Source organism: Cyprinus carpio, chromosome B8 (genome assembly GCF_018340385.1).
Source record: "Cyprinus carpio isolate SPL01 chromosome B8, ASM1834038v1, whole genome shotgun sequence".
Classification (NCBI taxonomy): Eukaryota; Metazoa; Chordata; class Actinopteri; order Cypriniformes; family Cyprinidae; genus Cyprinus; species Cyprinus carpio.
The window spans coordinates 22,669,555-22,687,969 of record NC_056604.1 but is presented as its reverse complement, the minus strand read 5'-3'; the positions used below and the strand labels follow the sequence as shown (position 1 = coordinate 22,687,969).

At 36.0% G+C, this 18,415-nt stretch overlaps 1 protein-coding gene and 1 pseudogene across 1 annotated transcript; one reads left to right on the top strand and one right to left on the bottom strand.

Annotated features, from left to right (window-relative positions):
- The first annotated feature begins 2,214 nt into the window (after positions 1-2,214).
- Positions 2,215-4,605, top strand: LOC122138268 (peptidyl-prolyl cis-trans isomerase FKBP1A-like). Its single transcript, XM_042730148.1, has 5 exons — positions 2,215-2,368; positions 2,568-2,615; positions 3,386-3,498; positions 3,792-3,966; positions 4,245-4,605. The coding sequence occupies exons 1-4, from the start codon at positions 2,332-2,334 to the stop codon at positions 3,918-3,920; spliced, it is 327 nt and encodes a 108-aa protein (XP_042586082.1). The 5' UTR covers positions 2,215-2,331; the 3' UTR covers positions 3,921-3,966; positions 4,245-4,605.
- Positions 4,606-6,474: 1,869 nt separating this feature from the next.
- On the bottom strand, positions 6,475-17,050 carry LOC109084687 (annotated as a pseudogene).
- Positions 17,051-18,415: the final 1,365 nt, after the last annotated feature.

Genomic DNA, 18,415 nt, shown 5'->3' with positions numbered 1-18,415 from the left:
TTTTTTGGATGAAATACTTAAATTCACTCTAACAAGTCAAGGAGAGATAATGTATGTTTCTGGTAGAATGTCCCAATTATATCATTTTAATGACATGACATCTTGTTTTTAGGAGAAAAGATGTTTTAACGAGAAAACATTTCTCATTGTTATTACGGGAAAAGATGTCATTTTAATGACATAACATCTCGTTTTTACGAGAAAACATCTCGTTATTATGAGAAAAGATGTCATTAAAATGACATACAGTATTTCGTTATTGCGACATAATTGAGTGGAAAAAATAATATGTTTGTGGCAGCACTGCGTCACCATACAAACAAGCGTGCTTCAGAATATCAATCCACACAGCTGTTATTCGCTTCATTCATAATGGCGTGCAGGAAAACACAACAATGCTGATAAAATAAACTCACGTTAATTGAGTAACTTACACTGTAGACACAAAACTGCCACTTACTTCATCTGTTGCTAACAAAAGCAAAGCAGAAGCAAGCTGCTCTTTGAGAAACACAATAATCGCGTTCCTGAGTCAATCAGTGTTTGAAAGAATCGGTTGAGTAAACTGATTCAGTGACTCACTCATAAGGACAGTCAGTGTAACATGAAAAAATATCCAACCAAAAATTCACACAACTAATTTATAAATATTCAAACATAAAATTCAAAAAATCACAATAAAAAATCATAAAAAACTTACTTAAAAGTGTAATTAAAATGTTTTAAAAACGTAGGGAAACCAAACAGCATGAGTTCCACTGTCTATGATATATGGAATATGATTCATATGCCTTGTCACTAGGCGGCGAAAAAGTGAAAGCGTTTGCGTTTCTTTACAGTGGGTATAACTTGTGATAGTGGGTGGGCGTGGCGTGTGAGAGGCGTGGTTTGTAGCCATATGGGCGGAGTCGGATACACTGAGAACAGACAAGTGAAACTACTTTATTTGGGCTTCCAAAAGAGGACACAACTAGAAATCACTGTTCCAGAACAGTTCAACCCAAATATTCAGATGCCTGCAGCGCATTTTGCGGAGGACAAGGACTGTTTTCTGTGAAAGTAGCCTACAATGCCGGTGTCTGTTTCTATAAAGTGGGGCAATTCCAACTTTGCAAGGACAGTCTGGCGCTTCTGACTCACAGTCTGTAAGTACGTTTTCATATGTAAAGGATTTGCCACTGATGATTCAAACGCGAATTTTGAGCAGTGTAGAGTAACTGTAGAGTAGCTTGTTGTTTGCTGTTTCTCTGATCACAAAATCACAGTGTTAAGGGGCTTAACATTTCCGTCACACACTTGAGGCATTCAGCCAATCACAACGCACTGGATGGATATACATATGAAATGTTGCATTATTTGTCTACTAGATAATACCTGAATACAAGTGTGTCATTATCATGTAAAAGCTTAGGGGCTGATACATATTTCATAAAATAAAACACACAAATTTTTTCTTGGTCGATGGCTGGCGTTGTTCATTTTCAGAGCATCGGACCAATAAAAATTCTTCATTGCACCAAATCCTAATAAGCTTCTGAGGCATTCAATACTGCCAAAAAGAGTAGCAAAAGTCAGAGCTATGATTTTGAACTCGTACTTTTCTTGATCGCAGGTGGGATAGTGCAAAAGTAAATGGACACCATCAGAGCTACAACTTCCTAATTCAAAACACTTGTGTATTGATCATTCTTTTCAGAACGACCAATACGAATTTAAAAAAATATACGCGTTTAAATTTACCTAATAAGGCGGCTTAATTTTGGCATAAAATAAGCCAAAAACAACGCACTGGATAGCTGGACAAATCAGAGCACACCTTAACTTTTTAAAAAATATACGCGTTTAAAAATACAACTCTTGTACACTTGTGAAATAAATATTGAAAATGAGTATTACTACTCTTGTACACTTGTGAAATAAATATTGAAAATGGAAAAATTGGAAAAACAGTCAGTGCAAATAACTAACAAAATACTAAAGGTGATCTGGTTGCGATGGAGATATAGAATTGGTAGATGATTTTTACAGTGCAAAAGACTGTGCATAGTGCGAAAACAGATGCATTCCAGTAATCATAAAATAATAAGACATACAAATATTATATTTATGACAGTAATGGCTACCAAGTTAGCGTATTGTACTGAATGGAATTACAGTTGAGACTGCTTAATATGGCGATGATCGTTGATGGACGCTCGAGGCAGAGCGCTGTTTGTCCGCTGGGGGCGCTGCAAGCGCGAGTGTGGCGCAGACGGGGGTGTCTGCCCTCAATCACAATTACTGAAGCCCATTCTGTGTGCAGAGCTTCGGGAGTCAAAACAAGCAGCCAGGATGGGAGTCGAGGTTGAAACTATTACTCCCGGAGACGGTAAAATGCATCATAGATGGAATCGCATCGACAATATACAAACCGCAATACTTATATCTCAAATCAGCCGCGTGTTAAATCGACACATTTTGCCTGTTTTGGGCATCACGGGCGTTAGCCTGCTAGCTAAACACTAACCCTTTCCCACAGGATTTGCCGTTCATTTTTAACATTTTTCTCTTCTTGTTTTGAATTTTAGGAAGTACTTTCCCTAAAAAAGGACAGACGTGTGTCGTGCACTACGTGGGTAAGTTTGAGAAGTGATCTTGTTGATGTATCGCACTAAGGGTGTTAGCCAGCATTAGCTGATTAGCCGCATTGACACAATAGACTCTTTCGCATCCGCGATCGGCTCATCGAGGCTTTACATTTGATTTGATTTAATCTACCTTTGATATTTGCTTCATCTTAGATCTTTCATTTAACTCAAAACTAATAAATGCGTCCAAAACCACGGGATTTGGAAACTGTGGCCTGTTTTTTGCGGACATGGTGTGGTTATATTGATGTCATTAATGATGAGGTGAAAAAATAGCGGCCAGCCTCACCAAACTAATCGTTTTTTGGAGATTCTAAGCGCGTCTGAACGTCATATTCGAACGTTTTTACCGCGCTTATGATGCTCGATTAGAATGTTTAGATTGGAATGTTCTGTAGCTACAATGCTACAACTGGAATCCTCAGTGGGTGTAATCTTTCATAATGCTTCGGTTTGAACGTGCCCTTGATTGTCAGATCTTTTGATTCGAACATCCGGCGTCTTTAACGCGCAAATAATTACATTCAAACGGTCTGGGCGTGCCTTGTGTTTTCAAACCAAACTGTTTTGAAGGATCCAAATTATTATGATCTGCATTCACGGAAGGCCGTTTTAATATTTAACGCTTACGGTCTGAATGAATGAAAAATGTAAGGTTTTTTTTTTTTATTATTATTTTTTTTTTTTTGGCAATGTGAAATTGTGCGTGTGCAGGTTGACGCAGCTTCTTCAATCATATCTGTGTTCTTTTTTCTCAGGCTCTCTGACAGATGGACGCAAGTTCGACTCCTCCCGAGACCGAGGAAAGCCTTTCAAATTCAAAATTGGCAAACAGGAAGTGATTCGTGGTTGGGATGAGGGAGTAGCCCAGGTAATGTTAGAAAACACTTTTTTTTTTTTTTTTTTTTTTTTTTTTAAAAATGAGGTTTGATTTGCAATATAAATCTGCCTGACCTACATTGTGCGGTTATCTAAAGGCACACCGTCTGTTCATAAAGTAGGTCTCGGCCTAATTGGAAAATATCCGCTTTCGCTTAAACATACAAATAACACAAGCTGTCTATTGGGCTTCTTATAACCAAGTGGTGTCACTTTTTTTGAGCCTCCATTCATTGTTTCTTACTATACTTCATTTGGTAAAATGACCTCTTCCCCTTGTGACAGATGAGTGTGGGGCAGCGTGCCAAGCTGACTTGCACTCCGGACTTTGCTTACGGGAGCAAGGGGCACCCGGGCATAATTCCTCCCAACGCAACCCTCATATTTGATGTGGAGCTAATTGGCTTGGAGTAAAGCCCCCACAATTGGACTCAGGTTATTCCCTATTCATTCTTTCAGGGTAGGTGCAAAGTTTTTTCACATGCCTCTTTTGAGTTTGTTCTTGTTACTTGGTATTTAATACATTTTATGACTGCATGACACCTGAAAAAACACTTTTTTCATCATTGTAGATAGTTCCTCCAGTTGCATAGATCACTTTAATAACTAACAGATAATCTTTAAAGGAGATTATTGTTGTCTTGGTCTTAGATGTCCCGTAGAGTTTATTTAACAGGCTCTCAGATTAAACCCTCATAATCGTATTTATCGTAAACCTCTCTCTTTGTTTTCTTCCAGGTCAACCTTTTAAGGAACATTGCTCCATGCACGTGATCCTGAAAAGGGGCTAGTGTTAATAGCGATACCACTTAGCTTAGCTCTGTTTTGCATTTGTATATTTTGTTGCCTTTTTATTTCTATTCTCCTTGACACAATCACTGGTATCCTCTCAATTATTGGACGTTCATTATAACACAAGTTTCTTTCTTTTTTTTCTTTTTTTCCCCCCATTTCCTTCTCTGGTTTTATATTTGATTTCTGTGTTGTAAACGTGATCACAGCAACAGGGTTGTGGCTGAGCTGGTAATAAGTACTCTGGTGGGGAAATCTGGTTAAGTATAAAACAAAACTACTTGAAAATAAATTGTTTATAAAAAGATCAAACTGGTCTCTGTGTTTGAGAAACTGAAATGGTGTGTATGCAGGTGTGTCATTATAATCATGACGGATGGTGGTACATTTTTGTCAGTCATTTGGTGGCCCCACCCACAACGAAATCACATTGGTCTAAATCCCACTCTGCATAACTAAATAATAAACAATTATCAATTATGTCTGATTGCCTGTGAGAACAGGGTGTAAATTAAAAACAAAAAAAGTCATTAGCACAACAGAAGCTTTGGCATTTTAATTAAATGCTTTTATTTGCAAGGCGCGGTTGAATTAATCCAAATTTACATTTAGGGTTGAATGTTGTTGGGCTCTGTCTAAACACAATCATTTTGCAATGAGACTCTTCAAATTAGGATGAGTTCTTTATGTGAATGTCCATTTGAAACAGATTCTTTAAGTTTACTGGTAATTAACCACAAGGAATTATTGTGCTAACATGCAATCTAAGCCCTTAAAAAATCAACTGGAACTTCATGATAATCCAGTTTTTAGTTTTTATTTTGTGCTACTTCAGAGAAACAGAATACTTTGCTTTACATATGCATTAATTAATTGCAAGTGTTTCTCTAATAGAGTTTACTAAAATCTGCATGCAACAGTTAAAGACCCATTTGTTTTGTGAAGTGATGGTCATCAAAAAAAATCTATTATGACAGTAAATCTGCATTTTCACAACTATTGTTCTTCTATACAAACCTTTTCTTTTTCTTTTTTGTTCAGTGAATGAACGTTTTGACATTGCTTTCTGCTAATTTTACATCCTCTCTAGTTCTATTCACCTGAGTTGCACCTGAGACTGATTTAAAAAGAGCAGAAAAATCTACCACCCAAAGGATAGAATAAATTCATCTTAAGCCATCACCTTCAATTGCTTTATCAATGAAATCTGGCATTTGTGAAAATTATTTTCTACAATTCCATAAATAAGCAAAAAAACAGTAAAGCAGTTTTTGCTCATATTATTAATGCACATATGTTACTGATAAAACACTAACGCTTACCTTTAGTAGAAAAGTGCAGAATGACATCAGAATACTGATCTGTAAAACACTCCACATTAGTAAAAACATTTTCATGTTATAGGATCAGTGTTCTAGTTCTATGTAATTAATGACTGAAGCAATTTTTTTAGCGATCCAAACATCAAAGTTGCAGGGTGCCTACTGATTCTTGTGCTGTTACCATTTAATACTATTTTTCCCTTTTAAACAAATTTAATTTTGCCTTAAATTGTGAAAAGGTCTGTTTCTCATGAAATGAGATTGGCACAATGATTGCTTAGAAACAGGTATGTAAAGATTTAAATTTTGAAAGCCTAGCTTTGCTAAATAGTTTGAGCTACAGTATGGACCCGAAATTTTCTCTTCTCATGAAGAGCAATTTTCATCATCAGTGTCTATGTAACCGACCTAAAGTCTCATGCAAAATTTTCTTGTGAACTGGCCTCACTCAGGAAATGAGAGCAGAATGAATTCAGTTCAATAGAAGAGTTTACATAAGAATGATGTTTCAAGGTGTTTGATATATATATATATATATAATAAGGCGTACATTTCTGTACATTGTGACTTCTCTGCTCAGCTTGTCTCTTGTTTGCAGCTATTTGTGACGGTGTACTGCCTGCTGAGTTTTTTCCAGGAATGGGAGGAAATAAAGCAGATAAGAGAACCAGAAGGAAAAGAAAAACAAATGGTGGAAATGAGCAACAGCCTTGAAACTTGTGAGTGTCTGCAAATTAGGGCCACATTCCCTCAATCTTTCTCCCAAACAAGCTTTGGTGTGATAGATTTAGGCCTCCTTGGTTAAAAAAACTAACTACCTACTGGGAGATCAAGGACAAAGATTCCACTCAAGATCCAGTTAAAAGTCTTTAATGGTACACTAATGCTAACGTTATCATATAGGTGTCACCCTTCCTGTTCCTGAGGGACTGTGGCCACGGCCGCTGCCAACCTGTCTTAGAGAGTGCAGCGCAACGGCACAACAGCCGCGTAACAGGGAGCCCATGTTGTACACTGGCATGCCATCATTCCTTGCCCCCCGGCAAAGCCACGCCAGTGTGGGAACTACAGGCACGGCCACCGCTAAGAGGTCAATCAGGAAATAACGGCTCCAGTGACTCCTCTGAGGGGGAGCTGATTCCGTGTCCTCCCCCATTCCATCTTCACCACTGACCCTTACTACCGCTTCTTCCTGTGGTGGCGGCTCGAGAGGTGGTGATGCTCTGCGACAAGGTTGTTGAACCTGTGGCTTCGTCAGCACTGTTGGTGTCGTTGTTGATGATGTAAATTCAACTGTGTTGTCTAGCGGCAATGTTTCTGTAATGTATGACATCTGTGCAGGGGAAGTAGTTACAGAGGATGGCGAAAACCTGTTGTTCAGCTAGAGTAACATCTGGTGCGCAAGCTGCTGAAGTGATGACGCTCAATTCCTCACCTGCGCCCTCTTCGGAGATCCAGGTTATGGTGGGGCTGCAGGCCTGTGAACGGTATCCTGGTCTGTCACTGACCTCTGATGCACTAGGGGGTGCTGTTGGTGGTGGAGGAGGAGGAGGAGGTGGTGGTGCTTCCTCCTGTGGGAGGTGCAAAAACAAATGGTGGTGTGGGAGGTAGGTATGTGGAGCACAGCTGCAGTTGTTGTTAACAGCATGGCAGGATCGGCTAACAGGCAACACCGTCTGTCCACTGCACAATCTCTCGCAGGTGGAGGATCGCGGCAAAGTTGAGCATGGTGCGTGAGGAACTTGAGGAACTTGCTCAGACAGTAGAGCTGCTTCTAGAAGTAGATGAGTACGTCTGTCCCCTCTTGGTAATGTCATCGCCCCTCTGTTGGCAGGAATGTAGTGATCAGAACGTACGTTTCCATTGCGATCTGTAGCACCAGGTGACGTGTCACTGCTCAGCCTGGTGAAGGTGGCACTGCGACTCATGGTGTGGGCCGGAGAGCAACCACAAGACCTTGATGCCCCAAATCGTGGGCCTATCCTACCGATGCCTAGACCTTCAGATTTACAGTCCTGTTGATCTGCCTCATGGGGCCCCAGATTGGACGTAACAGTTTCCACAGCCTGCTGAAGCTGCCGGATCTCCTTCCGGGCCTCTTTTAGGGCCAGCTGGGCCTCTATGCGATGACATTCCTCCTCGATCCAATCCTCCTGCATCCGAGTCAGCTGCATCCGTAACTCCTCGATCTCAGAGTCTCTGCCATGGTAAATAAAAAAAAACAAGGGCATAGAAATAAATCTAGTGCTATGTCCAAAAAAGCATACGGTGTAGTAGGTACTACATTTGATTTGAACTTCACGTCTGTTAAAAGTATTCTATACGGTATGAATGTTCATATTTTTCTTTCTGAAATGAATCAGTTAATCCCACCTAACAAACATTTTTAAATATACTTTTATGTTGCAATAATTTCACACTCAAACTTCAAATTAATGTAGAAACAGCATAAAGACAGTATATTTAAAATATTTTTTAATGGCGTCTTTTTTTTATGACTGAAGGTGAGTATCACTGATACCAATACTTTTCCCTCTAATATTTAATCATTGACTATAGCCATTCAACATTACAGTATAATTGAGAGCTATCCATTTTAACATTTATTAAGTGAACTTGAATCAATCTTCTCATTAACCCATTAAAATAAATGTCATATTTACCTGTACCCTTCAGCAAGTAGAATATATACAGAAATTGAATAAAGTTATCAAGCACTAAATTCTAAATTAAATATAGATGATCATCTATGATTACAGATGACTGATTTTTTTTTTATTTTTTTTATTAACAGACATCCCAGCTGCTGGTTATTAGCTTATTTGGCTGCTGTTACCTTAAGAGCAGCTGCTGCTGAATGTGACACAGATCTGACACACATTGCATTTTCTCACAACCCTTTACCTTTTCTGACCCACTTGGGGTCTTAAAATCTCTACTAATGAGCTGACGAGTTGAATCGGGTGTGTTAGATGAGGGAGGTCTTAAATGAGACTCATATATAACAAATAAATGCATGCACATGATTCGCCTTTTTGTTAACTTCATGACGACATAACTACAACATTGCATGCTCGGAATTTCTTTTGCACTTTATGAAATGATCGTTTCACAATCCACATAGTTGGGAAGTAGGTATATTCAGATGCAGGGTAGGTTCTGCTATATATGTCTGGATGTATAATACTCAGGAAGACCCGAAGCTATAAAACTACACTGACAGTACCTTGGTGTAAACATCTCAGAGGACCTGACTTGGTCTACCCACATTCAAACACAGGTTAATAAAGCCAGGCAAAGACTGTACCATCTGTGACAGCTGAGAAAATTCAGGGTTTCGCCAGCAATCCTGAAAACTTTCTATTCAGGGGCCATAGAAAGTGTATTGACTCAGTGTATCTCAGTGTGGTATGGGAACAGCTCCAGTCACGACTGCAAAGCCCTGCAGGGAGTTGTGCGCTTAGCAGAGCGCATCACAGGGTCTGCTTTCCCCTCTCTGTAGGACATCTACCTCAAATGCTGCAAAAGCAGAGCTGTTAAAATCATCAAGGACTCAAACCACCCCAGTAACCATCTTTTCACTTTGCTGCCATCTGGTAAGCGCTTCCATAGCCTGATGGCAAAAACTGAGAGACTTAGGAGGAGTTTCTTCCACAACCTGTTTGCACATTCACCTCTTGCACATTCCTGTGTATCTTAATATTTAACTACAGTATATTTTCATGCACATTTTATTTTCTATTCTATATTTAATTCTGCAGTATACTTTTTAACTATATTTTATTATTTTTATTTCATTTTTTCATATCAATATTTATGTATATTTTCCTCTGTGTTGTATTCTGTAATAATTGCACTGTCCATGGAGCGGACCCGACTCACATTTCATTGCTGGTTATATATTCTCTATATAATCGTGTATGTAATGAATAAAATCTTGAATCTTGAATCTTGACAGGATATTGAGAGATTGAAGCATTACTGACCGGTCCTGAAGCCTCTCCACATTTTCTTTCAGCCGAGCTCGTAAGTGGCGAATACACACTTCCTTCTGCTGCAGTGGGGTGAGATACTGCTCAGGAGCAGGCGGACGGATCCCGTGATTCTCACTACAAGTTGCATACTTTGCCTGCCGTCTGGTCAGAGAGCAAGACATACATAATATTTATATATATAAATATGAATATAATCATTTATAATTGCGATTGATCTCATATAATTACAACATATTTAGCATGTTAAGATAAAACTAAATAACAGGCCCAAGTGCAAATATTAGGACTAGCAACTGGTGCAACATCCATAGCGTAAATTTAACAAAGATGTCTACCCATCTCATTTGCACAAAAAGCAACAGATTCTATATTTCTGTAAAAGAGAAAATTAAAGAAGCCCTAAGTAGCAATGCATGATATTTTTTCTTTCTTTCTTGTTTTGTTGTGATCTCAACATAAGAAAATAGCTATTTTCTAATTTTTCACATAACAAAAAGTTGTTTTTTTATTGTTCTTAATGCGGCAAAAGCTTAGCGTAATCCTTCAGCATCAATAAACGAATTGGTTTTTACTTTGATCGCAGATTCACTCTGAAGCTGATATAGCTCCGTGTGTGTGAGTGACTGCCAACTTCCACATCAGTGTCTGACACTTGAGAAGCTGTAAATCTACAAAGTTATTGTCAAAGACAACAATTCAACACTGAACATGTGGTCAGGTTTCTTTTTTTTTTCTTTCAAGGCAATAAATGACATTTGCAAAGACATCAGCTTGCGTTCAACACCATTCACAAAAGTTAAAGATAAAATTACATTGATTCAATCGCACAAATGTAATTGAAATCTACAGCAAAAAGGAAGATTTTTAGTGAATAACAGCTTTTGTATAACTTTAGCAGACTTAAATAATGTGCGAGAACTATGAACTACATCTATGGTGCTTTTTATGATAGCCCTTCTCCCCTTTTACTTTCATTTAAAAAAAAAGAGCAGCCTGCACATTCTTACAAAATATCTCCTGTCGTGAACCACAGAGAAATTAAAAACAGCTTTGGAACAACATCAGGGTTTGTGAATAATAGAATTTTATATTTATGTGTGAACTCTTCCGATACACATAATCATCTTCATATTTCTGTATTTCAGAACTTTTGAATATCCGATTAGGACACAAGTATGTTTCATGTTAATTTGTATATTGCTTTTCACAATGCACATTATTGCAAAGGAGCTTCACAGAAAGAAACCAGAATTTTAAATGTTTATAGTGTCATGTCTGTTCCATCAATTCTATTTCTGTACTGTCCTTTGTGCCACCATGCAAAATCTGGAACACGACCCTGATGGAAGACAAATCTAATCTGCTTTTTTGTGTGTGTGTTGCTCACTGTGGTGTGGCTGGGTTGGAGAGTGGTACAGTATTGCTCTCTGTGCACTTGCAGGATGCTGTTGAGTAACTGCTACGGACAGACGAGTCTCCATGCGAGTGTCGAGTGCTGCTTGGGGCAGCAGGCCTTCTGTGACACACACACAGTGACAGCTGAGCTCTGATGTCCTTATCAAACAGGATGCCACAGTGAAACTATTTGCACTGGAAAACTGGATGTGTTTTAAAGGAACTGGCACTGAATGAATATAGCACATTATAATAATTAGAAAACTTGTGTGTTAAAGGAGATAGGCGGCATTACCTGCGGGAACCAGCAGATGGCATTCGGTTCACTGAGAGGGACATGGATGAGGACTCGCACCTTGTAACGGCACAATTACAAGGATTCCTCACGACAGATCTCTCTAAGACACACATACACCACAGAATATGAAATAGAGTCAGAAAAAAGCATATTTGAATGACACAATATAAATCTCTTTGTACTTAAAGGGAAAAGGATAGTTTTTTAATAGAGCACAAAAGGGTCTGTGTGTTTCTGCATGTTAGCCGCACATGAATTTGACTAATAGAAAAAAGTTTTTCAAATAAAATAAAGATAAGCAGTGAATGAGATTTTTTTTTTTTTTTTTTTTCAAATACAGTATGTACACTTGTTCAAAAGTTTGGGGTTGGTAAGATTTTTTAATGTTTTTGAGAGAAGTCTCATGTTCACCAAGAATTTATCACCGTTGTATATGTTCAACATTTATCTGATCAAAAATACAGTTCAAAAAAGCAGTGATATTGTGAAATATTATTGCTCTTCAAAATAACTGTTTACAATTTTAATATATATTAAAATTTAATTTCTTTTGTTTGATGCAAAGCTGAATCTTAAGCATCATTACTTCAGTGCCACATGGTCCTTTACAAATCATATGCTGATTTACTGCTCAAGAAACCTTTATCATTATATTTGCTGAAAAAAGATTCTTTTTATTCTTTCAAGATTCTTGGATGAAGAGAAAGTTCAAAAGAAAAGCATTTATTTAAAACAGAAATCTTTTGTAACATTTTATGTCTTTACTGCTACTTTTGATTAAACTCAAACTTGTAAATTGTAGTGTATATTTTTCCAAAGACACTATAAAAATTAAGCCAGATTACTGACGAATGAAGTTATCTTGTAGGTTTTATATTTCATTATCATATCAGGACAGTTAACATTGTTAAAAATCCTGCAAATCATGAACTAAAAATATTTGACACTGCCTGTGTAAACCCAGATAAAGTCATCAACATTTTAACATAAAATCATCCTACATAAATATACAAAAAACAATCCTTCAAAAAAACTTAAAGAACATCCTGTGAAATAACCTTTATATTTTAATATTTACTAAGTACGGCCATGTCAAAGATTGAAATCATTGTGAAATTAATGGTTGAAATCAAACTTTGATGCTTGTTATCGCATAATTCGATTTTGAGACTTTAGCCTGGATTTCACAGACAGGGTGACATATGTGCAGCATAGAAGAGGTATATTCAGGTCAATGTATATAAATATGCAATGTTTAGGTATTTTTCATTGCCCCAAAAGAATAATGTTCACACTGTTATTTTCCAAACAATGTAAGTAAATGGGACAGGGGCAAAATGAATGAATAAATAAATAAAACTATCTTAAATTGTCTATATGATTTGTGTGCTTCATTCCAAGTCACGTGATAGCTTTGCGTGAAGAACAGACTAAAATCGAGCAAAGCCATGACTTCAGAAGAGAGTTGGAGTATACTGCATAGATCACTTTTATGGTGCTTTTCATCACTTTTGAAACTTGACCACATTAGTCCCCATTCACTCTCATTGTATGGAAAAGAGCAGCCTTAAGATTCTGGTAAAATCCTTTTGTGTTCTACGGAAAGAAGTGATGAGTTTATAATAACACAAGGGTGAGTGAGTATAATTTGCTGGTTGGCCATTTGATAGCCACAAACACAAGTGTGTTTATTTGGAGACTCTGTAACCATGCATCCCATTAAAATACCAAATCAAAAAAGACACATGCCAGACAATATTAGAATATCAGATGCTGAACAAAATCCGACAAAGAGCATTTGATTCTGGATGCCACATGATGCACAAGAAAATAACTGCTTATGTAAACCAAGCATTCAGAACTATAAACAAAATGAACTAGACAAAGACACACACACACATACAATACAGCTGATGGATTCTTTCACACTTTGAACTGAGTTATTCACACACTCACAGAAACAAGGATTGTCTCTCCGGAGCATGAAGAGTGTGTGGGTGTGACTGACGTAACACTGGCTGCCATGACAAAGCTAGTGTGAACTGTTGATTCATGTCCTGCTACATTATTCAAATGCATATTTGATGCATTATTTAATGAATTTATTTATTTTTCTAATTGGAGGCATGGTGATTATTATTTCCAAATCTGCTTGCACTCTAGATTACTAGTTATCAAATATGCTTGCACTTTGCATATTTTGTAAGCCTGAGGACGGTCAATTGACCGAAATGTCATTTAAATATTTTTGTTATTATGCAGACTTGTGGATAGTGTGTAGGATTTATATTTTTCTAGTTTATAATGCATATTTAATGAAAGTGTTCAGCATATTTAATCCTCAAAGAATCTTCTCAGTCGCCAGTAAGGTGTTGGGCAAAAAAAAGGCTTTTTCGAGCATGACCCAGTTCTGATTTGACACACACAATATCTGGAGCTGCTGGTGTTATATAAGCATTAAGACTAGAAATCCTTATGTTCCAAAGCCGGACTGAACAGTCAAAATCATTGCAACTTCTAAGACACATTTTTTTCATCATAAAAAGTCCCTCAAGATATTCTCTCCCTATTGCTCACATTCATCTCTGTTCTAGTCTGTATTTCTCTGAACAATCTCAGAACACTGCATTACAGCAGTTACTATGTTACTATGGATGAACCGTTTATGTTATGAACCTTAAAATGTAGAGGACATTTCAGAATTTTGAAAATAAATCTTCATGCTATAAATGCTATAAACTCTACAGAAATATGACATATTTTGTCACAATTTCTAAATGACTAATCAAAGAACATTTGTGATTCTGATCATACAGGTGCACAGATATTCTTTGAAACATCTCAAAACCAAATTCATGTTTCATTCAAATTCATTCAGTTTAAATTAGAACCTAAATTGTTTTAATGATAATATAAGGTGCAAATTAAATACACATAAAATTTGAAAAAATAAAAATAAAATAATAATAATATATATATAATATATATATATATATATATATATATATATATATATATATATATATATATATATATATATATATAAACAAAAACACACAAATATAACAGTAAAGACAAAATTGCTTTCTCTGCTGTGGAGTCAAGGCAAATAAATAAATAAAGACATTTTCACTAGCCATAGTATTGGTGTCAGAAAGAAACCATTTAAGGGGCAATATTTGCTTGCTTTGTTACCAAAGTTTTATATGTTTAAAAAAAAAAAAAAATACATAGAAAAAAAATGCTGAAAATAAAATCAAGCGAGCAAATATTGCCCCTTAAATGGTTTCTTTCTGACACAAATACTATGGCTAGTGAAAATGTCTTTATTTATTTATTTTTATATATATAATTATATAATTATATATATAATTATTATTTTTTTTCTTAACCATATAAAACTTTGGTAACACTGTACAATAAGCTACAATGTGTTAGCATTAGTTAACTACATTAGTTAACCTGAACTAACAATGAAAATATTACTAAAGCATTTATTAATCTTAGTTCTTGTTATTATCAGCATTTACTAATGCATTATTGAAATCAAATGTTGTATCTGTTAATATTATTTAACCCTTGTGCGGCCTGACCAGACACCTGAAATGTAACTTTTTTTTCTTCAGTAAAATCAATCTAAAATATTATTGTTCAATAATATTTTTTATTTTGTATTTTGAGATAATTTTATGGTAATAATATTTATACAATAATTATTCTACATTTCCCCCCATTGAAAATAGTACAAAAAACATTTAATTTCCTTTTTTATTATTATTATTATTTAACGCAGTATCTCAGATTAAAATAGACACAAGGCCTTTAAAATCCATTTTTTTGAAGGTGGATTAGCACCTCCTGGTGGGAGCAAACATGTAATTTCATGGTGTAACCACTAGATGCCTGTATATGACACTATAGAGAGGCTTTTGCATTCCCTATTTGTTTTTATACATAATTATTTACTTTTATTAGGTTGTGGATTTAAATGTATATTATGGCTTTCTCAAAGAATACTTTTTATCAAGGTTTATATTTTTTTGTTGTTTTAAATGTTGATTTGAAGTATCAGTTTTTGAATTATTATTACTAGTCAAACCTGAACACAGAAAGCATTGTTACACAAAACAATTTAAATTCTATAAAAATGTAACAAAAATAAACAGGAATGCTTTATCAGAGCTTAATCCTTCTGAATCTGATCTGATTTCTACCTCTTATTTCAGTTTTCTGACTCATTTTGGCTATATGGTTATAGCCATACCAATTCATTTGAGTGTGAATAATTGTGTATGTGTGTGTCTGTGAGTGTGAGTGGATGTGTCCGTTTTGCATTCTTGATGTTTTAGTGTAACCCCTTCCTTGCTGTCCACTTTAGGGCTTTTTTTATTTATTTATGTATTTTTTTTTTTTTTACTAAATTGTAGCTTTTACATAGTTGGTGTGTTACAGGCACACCAGTTCATAGGGGTGGGTGGAGGGGTGTACAAGTGTTTGTGTGTGTAAGTGAGTGTGTTGATTTTGCAAAGATTAATGTTAACAAAGATTAATAAATACAGTGACAAATTGTCTTGCTCAATGTTAATGTTAGTAATGCATTAACTAATGGGTAAAGTGTTACCAAACGTTTTTGTTAAATTAAAAGATCATAATCACCAATATGTCATATACTTTAGTTAAATTAATCAAATTAAATACATTTTCATTTTAAGCAATTAAGTCTGTTACTAAATTAATATCAAATACAAAAGACCCTGCAAATAATACTTAGGTTCATAACAGAATAAACATTCAGCTAAAATTCCTTTTTTAAAAATGGTCCAGTTTATATATATATATATATATATATATATATATATATATAATATTTTTAATGATGTCACAAGTTTTTTCTTCAAATTTTCGAGTTCCAGCCATTATTTCTAGGGCTGGTTTTACTTTCATTTGACATTAGCATATTCAACAACACTTGCCTCAGAGTAATATCTGACAGCTACAGGTCATTATGTTATATGCAGAGACACTAAGCTAGACAGGCCTAGAATAAAAAAAATAAATAAATAAAAAAATCTAATAATATTAAATAATTATTTTTTCCCCCACATTTTTTTTATATTTGGGACATACCCCTGGTTAATTTCTGCCTCACAGGGTTGTACTGCAGTATAGCACAAGACTACATTTTTGTTTACAAAAATCAGAGACTTTTATAGAAACATAACTGCCCTGTGTAGTAAAGGGCACACGCTGTGTTATGTAACAGTACCTGAGACTGAAGCGCGGCGCTGCAACAGTGCGTCGGTGACTTTGTTCAGCATAAAACTGACATAATAAGCCTAGTCTACAGAAACTGTAGGATGTTGAGAGACGCAGTTACACGTGATGCACAAATCGTTATGATGATGATGAACATTAAGCACCTGTCATAGTTTCTGAAACAGCTGTGAGTCGAGAGAATTAATGACAGAGAAGAGTGGACCGGGATGAACGTCACTTACATCCTCTGCTCTTCCCAGTATATCCCGGTGAAGTTTGTTCATGGATGTTGGCGGTGCCCTGCGCTCGGGCCAGTGATGCGCGCGGCGTCATTGCGCTGATGGACGGATGCTGCTGCTGATGAGAGCAGAACAGACGCATTTGCGTGACGCTGCGACGGCGTTTCTTAAAGGGACAGGCACCAAATGTTCAAAATAGTATTTTATTATTATTATTATTATTATTATTATTATTATTATTATTATTATTATTATTATTATTTTATTGCAAACTGTACACAACAAGACAGGGAACACCCAGCTACATAAGGCACATCCACTATAAATAATACAAATAATAATTATTATACTCACAACACTAACAGCAACAGTGAGGGGGAAAAGAAGAAGGAGAGAGAGAAAAAAAATAACAACAACACAAGGACAGGAATCAATAGAAGTACAAAAAGACATCAAATAAAAATGCATTTAAATAATACATTTGAGATGTCAAAAGAAAACAATGTATGCAGTATGTGTGTTTTTTTTATCTTAAAATGCAAGGGGATGGTTTAGGTGTAGGGTTGATAGAAACGTTTGTGTAGTATAAAAAACATTACGCCTATGAAGAGTTGGGGGGTGAAAACTTTTGAACAGGATGAAGATGCTTACATTTTTCTTATTTTGTTGAAATATCTTTTTCTTTTTTTTCTTTTTTTCATTTAGTACTGCCCTTTGGAATCAACAGAAGATACTTGCCTGTTTCCCGGAAGACAAATGAAGTACTATTTACCTTGATCTTCAAATTCAACCCCCCTTTATTTTAAGGTTCAATTATTGCTATTAACAAGCAACTACAGTTTTTTTCTCAATGCTTATTAATAATTAGTAAAGTAGTTGTTAAGTTTAGGTATTGGGTAGGAATAGGGATGCAGAATATGGTCATGCAGAATATGTGCTTTATAAGTAATGAATAGCCAATATGTTAAAACCAACTTATTTAATATCATAAAACATAACGTGTCCACCCTGTTGCGTCAGTTTATACAGGACATGAAAATATTAAAAATCAACCCATATAGTATGATACAGGAGAACGGAGTTAAGACTCAAGAAGAAGAAAGACCTCCATTTTATTCAAAGGCCAAAGTGAAAAAGAAAAAAAAGCAGTAACAGACTACTTAAAATACACATACAGTCAGGTCCAGAAGTATTTGGACACTGGCTGAGTTTTTGTGCTTTTGCCTTTATACGCCACCACAATGGATTTGAAATAAAACAATCAGGATTTGATTGAAGTTTAGACTTTTAGCTTTATTTTAAGAGGTTCCACAACAATGACATTTACCATTTAGGAGTTAAAGCCATCTTAAGCAAAGTACCAACATTTTCAGGGGCTCAATAGTTGGACAAAGTGACATATTTATAAAAATAAGCACAATTTTAATACTTAGATGAAAATCCTTTGCAGTCAATGACTGCCTGTAGTCTGGAGCCCATGGACATCACCAAATTCTGAGTTTCGTCCTTGGAGATCCTTTGCCAGGTCTTCACTGCAGCCACCTTGAGTTGCTGCTTGTTTGTGGGTCTTTCTGCCTTCATTCTTGTCTTCAGTGACTGATCAGGTGACTGA

Coding starts and splice junctions, on each gene's coding strand:
- LOC122138268 (XM_042730148.1), top strand. CDS start 2,332: ATGGGAGTCGAGGTTGAAACTATTACTCCCGGAGACG. Junction 2,369..2,567: donor AACTATTACTCCCGGAGACG/GTAAAATGCATC, acceptor TTTGAATTTTAG/GAAGTACTTTCCCTAAAAAA. Junction 2,616..3,385: donor GTGTGTCGTGCACTACGTGG/GTAAGTTTGAGA, acceptor CTTTTTTCTCAG/GCTCTCTGACAGATGGACGC.